We start from the raw sequence: 12,039 nt of genomic DNA on the forward strand, positions 1-12,039 counted from the left end.
AAAGCTGTTGGGGGGTGCTGTACACAGTGCCTTAGACACCTGCAGGGGAAAGGAAGCTGCTCTGTCCAGGAGGCTGCTGCTGGCTGGGAATCAGGGCTGAGGAAGAGCAGCCAGGAGTCCAGCTAGGATCTGTCATTTGAGGCTATTGTGCAGTGCTGCTATGGAATCCGGATTTTCAGAAAGGAACCCCAATGCTGAGCAGCAGCACACTTTGTCCCAGTGGCTTCACTGATTCTTCTTGGGAATGCTGTGTGTGCTGCCTGTCTCTGGAAGCAAAGTCCAGCAACAGCACCTAATACAAGGCTGCTCAAAATTAACATATGTGTTTTGTCATACCTGAACTTTCAAAAGCCTCTCCTCACCCTCTAGATCTTTGAGAACACCAGCTGCTTCCAAAGAGCAAACGTGCTTCTTTGCCAAAGCTAAAGAAGACCTTTAAAAGCTTGGAGGTAACAATTCCTTTCTTGACTAGCTATGCTCACCTGATACCCTGAAGGTGTGGCAGTTGCTATACTAAAAGCCAGGTGTTCATTAATAAAATATCTGAAGACACCATAATAGTGATACTTTTATTAATTTCTTATGCTTGGATTACAATGAATCCTGGAGTGGAGAACTATACAGTATGTTACACATTATAAATACATTTATTTCTGAAAAATACATGAACATATTTAACATAATGCTATAATAAAGAAGAGCGCTAGTTTATCTTAGTTAAAAAAAAAAACACCCAACAAACTTATACCATGAATAGAGAGGGTTGTAGAAAATATCAGCTCATGATGCTATGTCTTAAAACACTTTAAATTCAGTTTGCACTGATTCACATTCTGTACAGTCACTGTAAAAAAGCTGGAGGGCTAATGGAGGTTGTAAGTTAATGCAGGAATTTTGTCCCCTGTATTTATGGAGATATATACAGAATATTCACAGAATAATCAAGTCATAAATCTTTCTAGCTTTGTATGAAGCTAGCAAGATATACAGTGAATAACCAAGTCCTGTAGCAGCAGCTACAGCTGAAACATTAAACACAGCACCTACTTTAGGGTGCCAACCTTGAGTCAGCACAGCCTTTTTTTTCTTTTTAATGGGGATTTGGGTTTGGGTTGTGGGGTTTGGTCATTGTGTTTGTGGAGTTTTAGTGAGATGCTAAGTAACAACAGTAGCAGTCCCTCTGAGTACTTGAACCCTGCCCTCACTCATCCCTGCAAACTATACTGGCCCTGGAATGGCATGGCTGAGATGCTCTGAATCCCAGAAAAGATCTTGTTCTGGTTTGGAGGACTTCAATGGTTCCAGCTGATGTGGATGAGCAAGGGAGAGGCATCTGTTATGGAAAGACTAAGCCTGCTGAAGCTGATCATTCCTGCCAGCTTGTCAAATCTTGGTTCTCAGGCAAGTTGGGGTTGGGGAGGGATTTTTAATCCGCAATTGCTTGACTTGTAATTATATTATTATTTATGGGGTAGAACAATCCTTTATCAAGAGGCAATGTTAGTTTACTTAAATCTTTACCCCATGTGTATTAATTACTTTGCCAGCACTAATAAGAGCTAAGTGTGCAGAGACCTCTGCAACCATGGGACATTCAGAAGCGTGCACTGCCTGTTCCTTGACTCAGGAAGCAGTGGACATGTAGGCAGCTACCACACACAGTCATGGTGTTTCACAGTTGTTAGTGTATCCCAAAAGAGCACCAGTTTATAAAGAATCTATTTTAATTTCTTTCCCTTGTAGCCTTGCTCTCCTCAACTTTTCCCAGTAGAGAGAGAGAGAGAGCAGGCAGAGCCATAGAGCAGCATGACTGCTCCACCTACAGCCTCAGGCCCCCACCTGCACAAACAGAGCACCTCAATGGGACTTAAAAGTAGGAATTCAAGCCTGGTGTCTTGTCCCCCATCAAAAAAAGAGAAAAAGATTGATTACACAATGGCTGGGGCAGAGGCTGCCCTGGATGCCCCTCCAGTCTCTTGAAAGGCTAATTCCTGCAGTGCTGCTTATTCTGGTCTTTACAATGAGTGTGTACAATGCCAACTTCTGTGCAGGGTAGCACCAGAGTCCAGCGACCCCTGCAGAAGGAGCAGGCCCACAGGACAGGAAGCTAGTAGTAGATTCAGGAATGACCTCAGCTTTACATACTTAGTTTTTCTGCTGGATTCCAGTGAAATGACACAGCTGTCTATAGGCTGCTCTGAAGGGAGGAACTGTGCTGGGGACAGAGACTGCAACTCAAGTTCCCAGAGGGAGGAGGCTGTCCTTTCAATAGTCACCTCTGCTCTGGGCAATGAATCTCTGGCACTCCTCCAGATGATGCTAAGTCCCATAAAGCTAATGTTTATTTCAGCTGGAGAAGTCCCCAGAAAGTAATGATAGTTTTAAAACTTTGGTGTTTCAGGTAATTCTGTTCCCAACCCAGAGAAGACTTTCCAAATCTTAAAAGTCCCTGTTGCTTGTGTTGCCAAGATGCTAACAGCAATTTTCATCTGTGGCTTGACTTTTTAAAGTACACTTCAGATTTGGGAGCAAAGCCATATGTAGTTGAGCATGTATCTGCCCACAGACCCTTCTCAACATCCCCCTTCCCTCTTTCCCTTCCAACACTCAATTCAGAGTTGCTCTGTTGACAATTGTAGGATATACATTGCACAGAGTAACCCCGGGATTCTTGATTTCGTGTCCTTTGGTGTTCTTGCCTTGACTTTCTGAAACAGAAACATGCAGTGAATGTGAGGTTAGAGAGAGTTTCTCTGTATTTAGCCTGTGGGTTGAGTTGGGAAGGTAGAAGATGAAGCTGAGGCTGGTTTTCTTTTAGTCTTTATTAAGGACAGATTGTCTCTTTCCCAAGACATCTTGTTGGCTTATTATTTGGAAGTCATTTGACTGACTGCAGATAAATTAATTTAGTGCCTTTTATGTTTTGTAAAAAGGCTGTGTGATGTAGCCTGTATGACTATAGTAGCCTTTAAATTGTGGGTTAAAAAAAATATAGGCCAAAAGCTGGGGGGCTATTAAAATGAAGATATATGGGCTAGTTCTCAGTAGACATCAATCTGCATCATTTGAACTTCAAAAACTGGACCTCTTTCTGTCCTTGCAAGCTGGAGTGTGTCTGGATGTAGGGACAGGACTGCCTCGTTTTTGTGCCAAGAAGAGGTGAAAAGCCCCAACCCACAAAGAAACACAAGCTGCTTTACTTACTTCACCTTGCTCCATTTGACTCAGGTCATCAGAAAGGCCATAAGTTTTCATTCTTTGTATTTTGTCCCAGAACAATCATGGAGTTCCTCTCAGTTTTCCTCAGGTCTGAAGACATAATATCTGGCCTTAACAAATGGAAAAATACAAGTCAAGTTGACAGTGGCCAGAATGCATGGCTGTGTTCTTAACATTAATATGCTGTGCATATGTATCTAAGCTATACCCAATGCAGCTTCCCCCTCTCCAGTGTGAAATTCCCTAACAGATGCTGTCCAAATATTTGTGGCAGCATCCAAAAAAAGAGCCACAAGATGCAGCACTTGGCAAGGAGACACATTGTAATGGACGGACACAAACATCATTTTGTTCAGAGCAACCAGTATTTTCTGCCTAGCTGGAAGACAGGGGATAGACTTGTGGCTGAACATCATACAGAAGTTAAAATTTCTGGCCTAAAATAGTAAGGAAATGAAGTGTTTTGAAGAGCAATACTAAGCTAGCTCCTGTGGACTGTCTCCAGCTTAATTTTCTGTATGTTATTTATTACATATGATTGCAATGAGTAGAATACATCCTGTTTGGTTGAAATTACTTAGTTAGCTCAGGCCTCCAGGACTTATGACAGACAAACCTTTTGAAACACTTTCTAGACACATCTTTAAAATAGGTTCTGTTTAAAAAAAAAAAAAAAAGCTGTCATTTGTTTTTTTGTTTTTTTGTTTTTTTAAAGCAATATTTGAAAGTTATTTACAGAAAATAAATAGCTAATAGATATTTACTTCAAATCTTCAATTTGAAAAATTTTCAACTCAAAGTCCTGATTAACGTGGTGCAGACTCATTATTTTGTGCACTACTATATTGGGGTTTTTCCTAAATGTTGTAAATGTTTATGTTTTGTTCTGCTCCTAGCTCTTTTACAATAGATCAGTCAATCTTCTTCTTTGATGTTCTTTAATTCTTTGGTGGCTTCTCAACCCTGAGCACAGGGCTGAGAATACCTTAGTAATAATCTTCCATGTGAAGAGCGTCATTCAGACCCGAGTCTGAGGTTCTTGTGCCCTTTTCAACCTTTACCACACAATATTGAAGATGAGGTTTTGTAATGTTAGAACTGCACTGTCCTTGCTAGCTTACTTCACACTAACCACAAAGTAGGCATCATACAGCTGCAAGCTTTTGGTGGCTTCAAACTGAAACTATCATCTTTACCATGAAAAATACTGTATTTGAGGTAAGTTCATGCCCATGCATCTGTGTTAAAGCTCCCATAGATACCCAGATGGGTATATCTGCACTGGAATGTGCAGGAGGAGATTGCCTACATTAGATCCTGCCCTGGAAAGTGGAGGACCATGTGCTGCTTAAGTTCACAACACCATAATGAAATCAGTCATCAGTCTGTTCTGGTCCTTTGCACAGAATAGATCTTGCTTTGCAGGAGAAAATGTATTAGCAAGAAAAAGAAAATGAAATTAAAACCTGAGCCTGTTTAAAACAATGTATGGCAAACCACTGAGTCTTGTGCCAGTATGTTTACCTTGGCAGGCCTCCTCTCTCTCCCGTTGAAAGAACCAAGTTCTCTCTGCTATGAGAATTCTTTTGTGGATGTTAAAAAAAAGAGAGAGAGACAGAAAAGAAAAACAAAACAACCACCCTGCAGCAGATCATTCATCATACACAGAGTAGGAGCATGAAAGGGGATTTGTTTTGACCTAGTTACAACAACAAAAACAAAGAGACTTTCTCTAATTGCCCAAATGACTCAAGTGGGACTGGGTGTCAAAAGCAATAAATCTCTGACTCCTTCAGAGCTGTATGTTAATACAGGGCACCAGGCTCCAGCCTGTTCCAGTGCAAGACCTGGAGCCCAAAAAAGCCCAGGTAAGCAAAAGCCAGCCAACTCTTTATGTCTGCGTGTACAAACAGGACCAGGAGCCAGGACAAATCTGTTTCATCAATTATAACAGTGGCTTTAAATGCTGAGAGTATCAGGGCTTCAAGGTTTGCTTTGCCAAGATTTGCAGATGAGTGTGAGTGAGCCTTTATTGCTTTACCATTCTGGTACTGCTGCAGGAAGGGTCCCTCTTACTGTCCAGCAGTATTTGCTGGTCTGTCATTGATCCACTAAGCCTAACTTTTTACTTCATGGGAGCCTGAGGGCAACTGCATATCCAAGCTGCCACATGAACAAGGTGCCCAGCTTTTCCACACACCAGTGAAAAGGACAGGGTTCTATTGCTAGGTTTGGGGTAAAAAGAGCAAGGCCAAATACAGATAGGGTGAGGAATAAGAGCTAGAATGAAGGAGAAAAGGAAATGGAGGGAGATAAGGGGCACGAGTAGAGGCAAGGGTTTTATGGAGATATACAGGAGGAGAACGTAGAAGAAAAGGCCATTCATCAGCTACTGAAAACAACCTGCAAAAAGCAGTGTATAAGAGCTCTGAAAATGCCTGGATACAGCCAGGCAAAAAGACTGTTCATTTGGCATCTCATTGTACAGCATTTCCATGATAGCTGTAGTTGTCCATTCTAGGAGACTAATTTCTAGGGAGCTAGAATTTCTGCCAGGAGCTGTTGGGCTGACCCTTCATTGGAAATACATTAATTTAGGCAGCTGAGGACCTAGCCTTCAATTCTTATGCAGGGACTGCCGGAGCTGTCCTCTGTGCTGTGGAGATGGGGCAAGCAGAAAGTTACAGAGACAGAACTTTTGTGAAGCTGAAATAAAAGTGCTGGTTCTATTCAGGTTTAGAGGGAAGGTTCACAGGACTTTGTATTTTTTCCCCAGCTGGTTCACCATCTATTTTAGATGGAACTGTTTGATCTCTCTCTGCTTTGTGTTTCTTTCAGTTTCCCAAACAATAGGAGGAAGCTCTCCTGTTACATATGCTTGGGCCCCAACCAACCTTTTCCCAGCTGGAAAAATCACTCCATGTATTACAGAGGATTTTTTTTCCAGCTGTAATTATAAGATTCCCAGTTCCCTTATGCATTTTGTAAGGTAGGTACAGGCTGTCTTAAGGGGAACAATAGGACATTCCTGAGTGCTTAAACAACTGCTGTTTCCCCACCATCACCCCCTCTAAAACTGGAGGAGGACTTAAGCATATTTGAGCTGTTCCGCTGGAGGTTACTGAGACCTCAGCTGAAAAAACATACAGGGAGGTGCACAACTCCATGTAATGCTCCTGCTTTGGTGACTAAGATGCCCAGGCTCTTCCTGTTACCTGATTACACGCACAAACACTCCAAATTCACCAGACTAGCTGGGAGGACTTGGCAAGTGCACAGGGAATATCTGTGCAAGCAGAACTGTCAGATGGACATGCACAACACAGTTTACAACCAACCTGCTAGACAAAGTGGCCCAAGGGAGGAGCATGGATCCCTTAATCGAAATAAGACCTCATACTTGATCCAAATATTCATCTACAGCAACAAACGGTCCCACCCATAAGCACACACTCAGCAAACTTCACCTCTCCTTCTTCTGACAAAACCATCCAGCTGATCCTGACTGTCCCATCCCAACACACATCAGGTACAATATAGTTGGTCCCACTGGAGGAAAGGTGGGAAAGTGGACAAAAGAGAACATTAGTGCTGACTGCAATGCTTAGGAGGGAGAAGAAAGACAAATAACTAGGCTATAGACAGCTCTGGCTAATTGTCATCATCCCCTTGCACTGCTGGGGAGAAGCCCCTTATTTTAGTGACACTAATGTTTCCATGATTTTCACATGGGTAACATCCAGTTGGGATCCTGGATCATCTGGGCACTAAGGAAGCAAACACTACTGCTAGCCAGGACCAGCATATGCAATGGAAATAAGGTAAGGAGCGGTCTGCTCCAGACAGCAACACCCAGAGCTAAAGCTTCTACCACCTCCTCCCAACACTAAGTGAAAATCTCCCACAGTATTCTCTCACTTATACAACTGTGGGCAGGATCTCTTCAGAGCAGCAGAAGACAGCCCCAGCTTGTTCTGGTTTGTCAACCTTGTCTTCCTCATAAGATCTCTCATTCTCCTCCAAGCATGGCTCTCACCCTAGGGAGCAAAAAGAAACCACGACTTAAAAGACCAGAGGCAAGTTGCTGGCAGACTTCATCTGGCCAACACATGATGCTTTGGGATATTCCAGGGTGGTGGGAAAAGGGAAATTTCTTTATTTCAGACAGATGGGGGTCAGGGCCCACAAAAGAATTTTTAACACTGCAATGATGCCCAGTGGCCAACCTGTACCTGTATACAACAAGGAGACAAGATGGATGAACTCTGAGTAATACTATCTTTTTCATATTTTGCTTGGTAACATTTCTCTGCCTAGGACTCTGCTGTTCTTTCTGATTTAGGCTTTAAGAGAGTGAGGTGCTCTCACTGGTGAATGCTGAGTAGCTGCCTAAGAGCACGTTTTACCCTATTGTTATGCTATGCTAAAGGAGAAGATTAGTTTGGTTTCCTACCTACTCAGATGCATGCAGGGGGCCTTTACAATGAAACCCAAAAAGGCACTTCGACTGTCTTATCCTTTCTATTAGGCCAGGTGCATTGGTATCGGCCTTTTTTAAGGTGGTAGCTTTTGTGGAACACGAATTAGGAGATCAAGCCTTTGTTTCCCTGTCACTCAGCAAGCCACAGCTATTGGCCTTACATTTGAAATGCTAATAGAGATTATCAGGAAGTCAGGGAGTCTCAGGAGGCCATCTCTAATCTTTGGTCTCTCCAGCCTGGGCTTATCTGGACGCGTGGAACTCTGAATCCAAAAAATTAATTTCTTTTTTCCAATATTGTTTTAAATTTCCTAAAGTGATGACTGGAAAACCTGGGGAACAGAACAAAAATTATCATGTCCCAGAACTAGCATAACAGAGAGAAATTGTTCCCATTTCAGTGAATTTCTCAAATCATTGTCATGTTCCTGACATTGTTTTGCCCTGTCCCGAGGTTCCTCCTCACTCTCTGCCGGTGCTGCAGAGCCATTACTACAGGAGTTGTGGCCACCTTGGGGCCAACCTGGCAGCTGCCCAGCCACACTTACCAGCCCCAGCAATGCCTATTGCAATAGTTCTTCTTGGGAATCTGCAAAGTTTTCAGTTCAAAACTTCAGATGAGGCATGGCTCAGCTGAGAACTGCAACACCTGATTCAGTGCTATTGAGTTAATTGCCTGTAAGCAAGACTGTTTACTCAAGGAAATAGCAAACCTCTGTGTTTACTGCTAGGATTAATGTGTACTGTGGAAGGGTTTTGAGGCCTCAGCAGTTAGTCCCTCGTTGTGCTGGTGATGTCTTGGACAAGCAAGCACTGCTGATACCGCAGAAAGCCTGAGCAGCTGATGTTCCTGTCGTCCATGAGAGTAAACTTTGGGGGTGAGTAAACCTCTTTTGTTCATACAATGGTGTGCACTACACGGGCTTACTCCCTGATAATGTAGACACAAGTTAAATATATTCTGCAAAGGCAGTACATACCGAGATGTTCTTGCTGACGTCCAGAGCCTAAAAACAAAAGGGAATTTATTTACATTGATAAATAACAGGACAGCGAGACCAACTCACAGCATTTGCAACAGACTGTTCTCTGTTCTCAGCTCTGCACTGGAATGTACTCATAGCCTTGGTTGAGTCCTTCATTTCTTTTTAGACTCAGTCCCCCACATGTGTGATAATCCCTTCTTTCTCCATCCACCTCTCACCTCTCTTTTGTATTTAAACTGCCAGTTTATGTGTCTAGTACCTAGTAGCCTGGGCATGAGTGTAACAGACAGAATTCCCATACAGTGCAGAATTCCCTGTACAGAATTCCTACAATACCTGCACTGTAGAAATAAATGGAGCCTTTCATGTTCAGGGTACAAAATCCAATACTAAGTGACAATACTAAGGTGTGATGTAGCAAGAGAGGATGAGGATTCAGGTTAAAGAGCATGGATCTCGATTCTATGGTCCTGTAAAGTCATCAGAAGTTCCCACATGCTTAAAATACTCCAAAAGCTGACTGGACACAAGGCAGAGCATGGAGCACCTTTCAGGCCTCAGCCTTAATTTGGGTTCTGAAGTTCATTGAAATGTTTGTGACCCATTTGCAACTTAAGGGTGGAAATTTCATGAGGTCTTTCCTGTGAGAGACCTACTCCTTCCTCTTTCCTGTTTGCAGGGCTGGGAATACTCTGATTAGAGTCTCTGCTCTGGCATTTCAGCACTTCTGAACCCCACCGGAACATGAAAGTGCTGAGGCAGGCACAAACAATGGGAAAGAAAGGGAGAGGAAAGCATTCATCCTCACTCCCTTGGACTTCAGTGACACAGATTTGCTGAAACACATTCCCTGGAACATGCTTTGAGGACTGGAGCTAATTACATTGATATGCTGCCAGTCTGGTAATAAGTGTGACCAGCTAAGGATTGATCCACTAAAATTTTTATTACTGTTAATGAAAACTTGGTTTAATCTCACTAGCATCAGTAGTGGAGATACTTATGACTGAGTCCACACAGTAAGTTATTTGGAGTTGGTGAGGTTGCATGAGCACCCCATGCTGCTGTCTGCAGTGCTCCTCTCCCCTGCACCAGTGATCCATTTGTGCCTTTCTTGGCATATAGACATAGTCCTTCTTCATTTAAGGTTGGGAGTAGAGAGACACAGATCCCCCTAACCCTCGCTGGCCCAGTTCCACTCAGTAGCAGACAAGGCTGGCTTGCTGTCCTGGCACCTCACTATGATCTGCCTGAGCAGAACTTCTCTCTGCTTCTCCCACAGGTCCCACTCAGAGCTAGGTTCCAAGCTTATCACTCACCTTTCTTACTGCAGGGTCCTTTGACAGAAAAGCCTGTCCCTCTGCCATACTCCCAACTTCTCTGAACTCATTCTCCTTGTTGTTCTTATTGTTTGCTGACTTTCTGAGCCCCATCATCGGCTGGCTCTTTCCTGATTCCAGATATCTCTCACTTCCTGCAATGAAATGCAAAGACTTATTCCTTAGCAGTGTTCTGCTAGGTTGGCCTCTGGGCAGTGCTGGCAGCAAGTTATGACTTCAGATGGGATGAGAACTCTAAGGACTTAAAGATGGGATAAGACCCCGTTTGATCCCAAAGGCTCTGACTCAATCCTGCAATGAAGTTGTTCTATGTTTCACCAGGTATTAGAAAAAAGCTGAAATCCAAGGTTTGAAATAAACTGATCTGGCTCATTTAGTGACAGACTAACAGACTTTTCATCTGGCTTTATCATCAGTAGGCTGAGCCCAGTTTCTCAGCCATCTGGAAAAACTGATCTCTGGATCCAAGCTTTGCAGCTGGGGCTTATTTCCACTTGGTCTATAGAATAAGTCACCCTCCAGGAATTTGTTCCGTGCCTACTTGAGAGAGTAGATGACTAACAACATGCATAAGGTTTTCCATCTTAGATCAAATCCTACCTTGCCTGGGTGGAGGGGGGCTCCACTAATGGTCCCATTCAGGCATGCTAATTTTCCAAGAGATCTATTTTATAATTCACTTGTCCTAATCTTTACAGCCACAGCTGCAAAGCAAAAAACCCCAATTCACACACATGAAGCAGCCAGTGTTAAAATCTTAGGTACAGAGAGAGCATTTTACATTGCTTCTCTTGGATTTCAGCTAGGGTTGAGTTCTACTAAAACCTTGCTTGGTTCCCAACTGTCTTTCCTTGGGAAAAGAAAGTGGCTGATCAGCTTGTTTGACCAAGTGGTGGCAAACGGGAGGGCATGTTAGAGGTATTTGAACTCACCATTGCAGCTGCTCAGCTTCTCGGTGTTCGCTCCTATTTCTGGGATGATGGAAAGATCAGAAGGGTTTCCAGTCTGAACCAAAAGGCTGTGAGGTCTGCTCCTCCCAGCAAAATTTGTTTTCATGTCTTGATATGACTTAAGGAAGATACTGGCAGCTCCACAGGAGCAGTGCTGCAGAATGTATTCCTGTACCAGACAAAAAGAAAGTATGCAGGCTCTCAGACTGCAACAACCCAAGGTAATGGGTGGTGTGACACTACAGAGGAATTGTAAACATTCCAGCCCAGGGATGTCCATCCTTGTCCTAGGACCCACCAGAACACCTACAAATTATTTAATTCTCTAAAATGCTGAACAACCTGTAGTTAGTAATACAGAGCTTTCATGGCTTCATTAGCATTTAACTTAAATTGCCTGATACTCAGCATCTTTTCAGTTTGTTTCCCAGAAGGAATTGAATATGAGTTTCTAAACAGAGAGCTGCTCAGAGGCATTAGTGTAAATAAACAGATCAGTTATAACAATGACTCATATTTTAAGATGTTATTTGTTTTGGAGCATGCACAGACAACAGTATCTTGTATTTTTATTGATGGGATGCCACAGTTTTCTTGCGTGTTACCGGCCAAATGGACTGTATGTGGTATCTCAGTCAGTGTACTTCTGCTGTTGCTGGTGGGGTGAGGAAGGGGGGATTTTCTACCTTGTACAACCCTGTTGCAGAAGAGTTTAGTAGGGTAGGAAGGAAGGAGAGCTTTATCCAGCTGAAGCAGAAAGGGAACCAAACTGTTTACTGGTGTTGGAACTAGGACAGGCCAACACCAGTTTACCACCTCTAGAGACCCCCTAGAAACGGACAGTTTCAATGTCACTTCTCATCTGCATATGTTGTTACAGCAGTGTGGTACTTTGCATTATCAATACCTTTGGGAGATGCTTAGTAAATCTGATGAAAGATGCCGGTTTTGGCCCATGGTATTATAGATTTCCCTGTAAAGAAAGGATGTGGAGCAGCAATGTTCCCTTTGTGTCCCCGGGATCAAAGCCATCATTTCTGTGGTGATGTCTGTGCACCTCTCAA

At 43.2% G+C, this 12,039-nt stretch overlaps 1 protein-coding gene across 1 annotated transcript in view; it reads right to left on the minus strand.

The window, feature by feature from the left end:
• Positions 1–555: 555 nt before the first annotated feature.
• LOC132076525 (uncharacterized) overlaps positions 556–12,039 on the minus strand; it is a 52,194-nt gene continuing 40,710 nt past the window's right edge. The window contains exons 5-10 of the mRNA XM_059477659.1: positions 10,958–11,144; positions 10,005–10,159; positions 8,680–8,706; positions 7,138–7,256; positions 3,205–3,329; positions 556–2,708 (exon numbers count right to left, since the gene is read on the minus strand). Of these exons, the coding sequence (XP_059333642.1) occupies positions 3,233–3,329; positions 7,138–7,256; positions 8,680–8,706; positions 10,005–10,159; positions 10,958–11,144 (585 nt within the window). The 3' untranslated portion in view covers positions 556–2,708; positions 3,205–3,232. The remainder of the gene's footprint in view (positions 2,709–3,204; positions 3,330–7,137; positions 7,257–8,679; positions 8,707–10,004; positions 10,160–10,957; positions 11,145–12,039) is intronic.

The sequence above is a fragment of the Ammospiza nelsoni genome, chromosome 8 (assembly GCF_027579445.1).
Source record: "Ammospiza nelsoni isolate bAmmNel1 chromosome 8, bAmmNel1.pri, whole genome shotgun sequence".
Lineage (NCBI taxonomy): Eukaryota > Metazoa > Chordata > Aves > Passeriformes > Passerellidae > Ammospiza > Ammospiza nelsoni.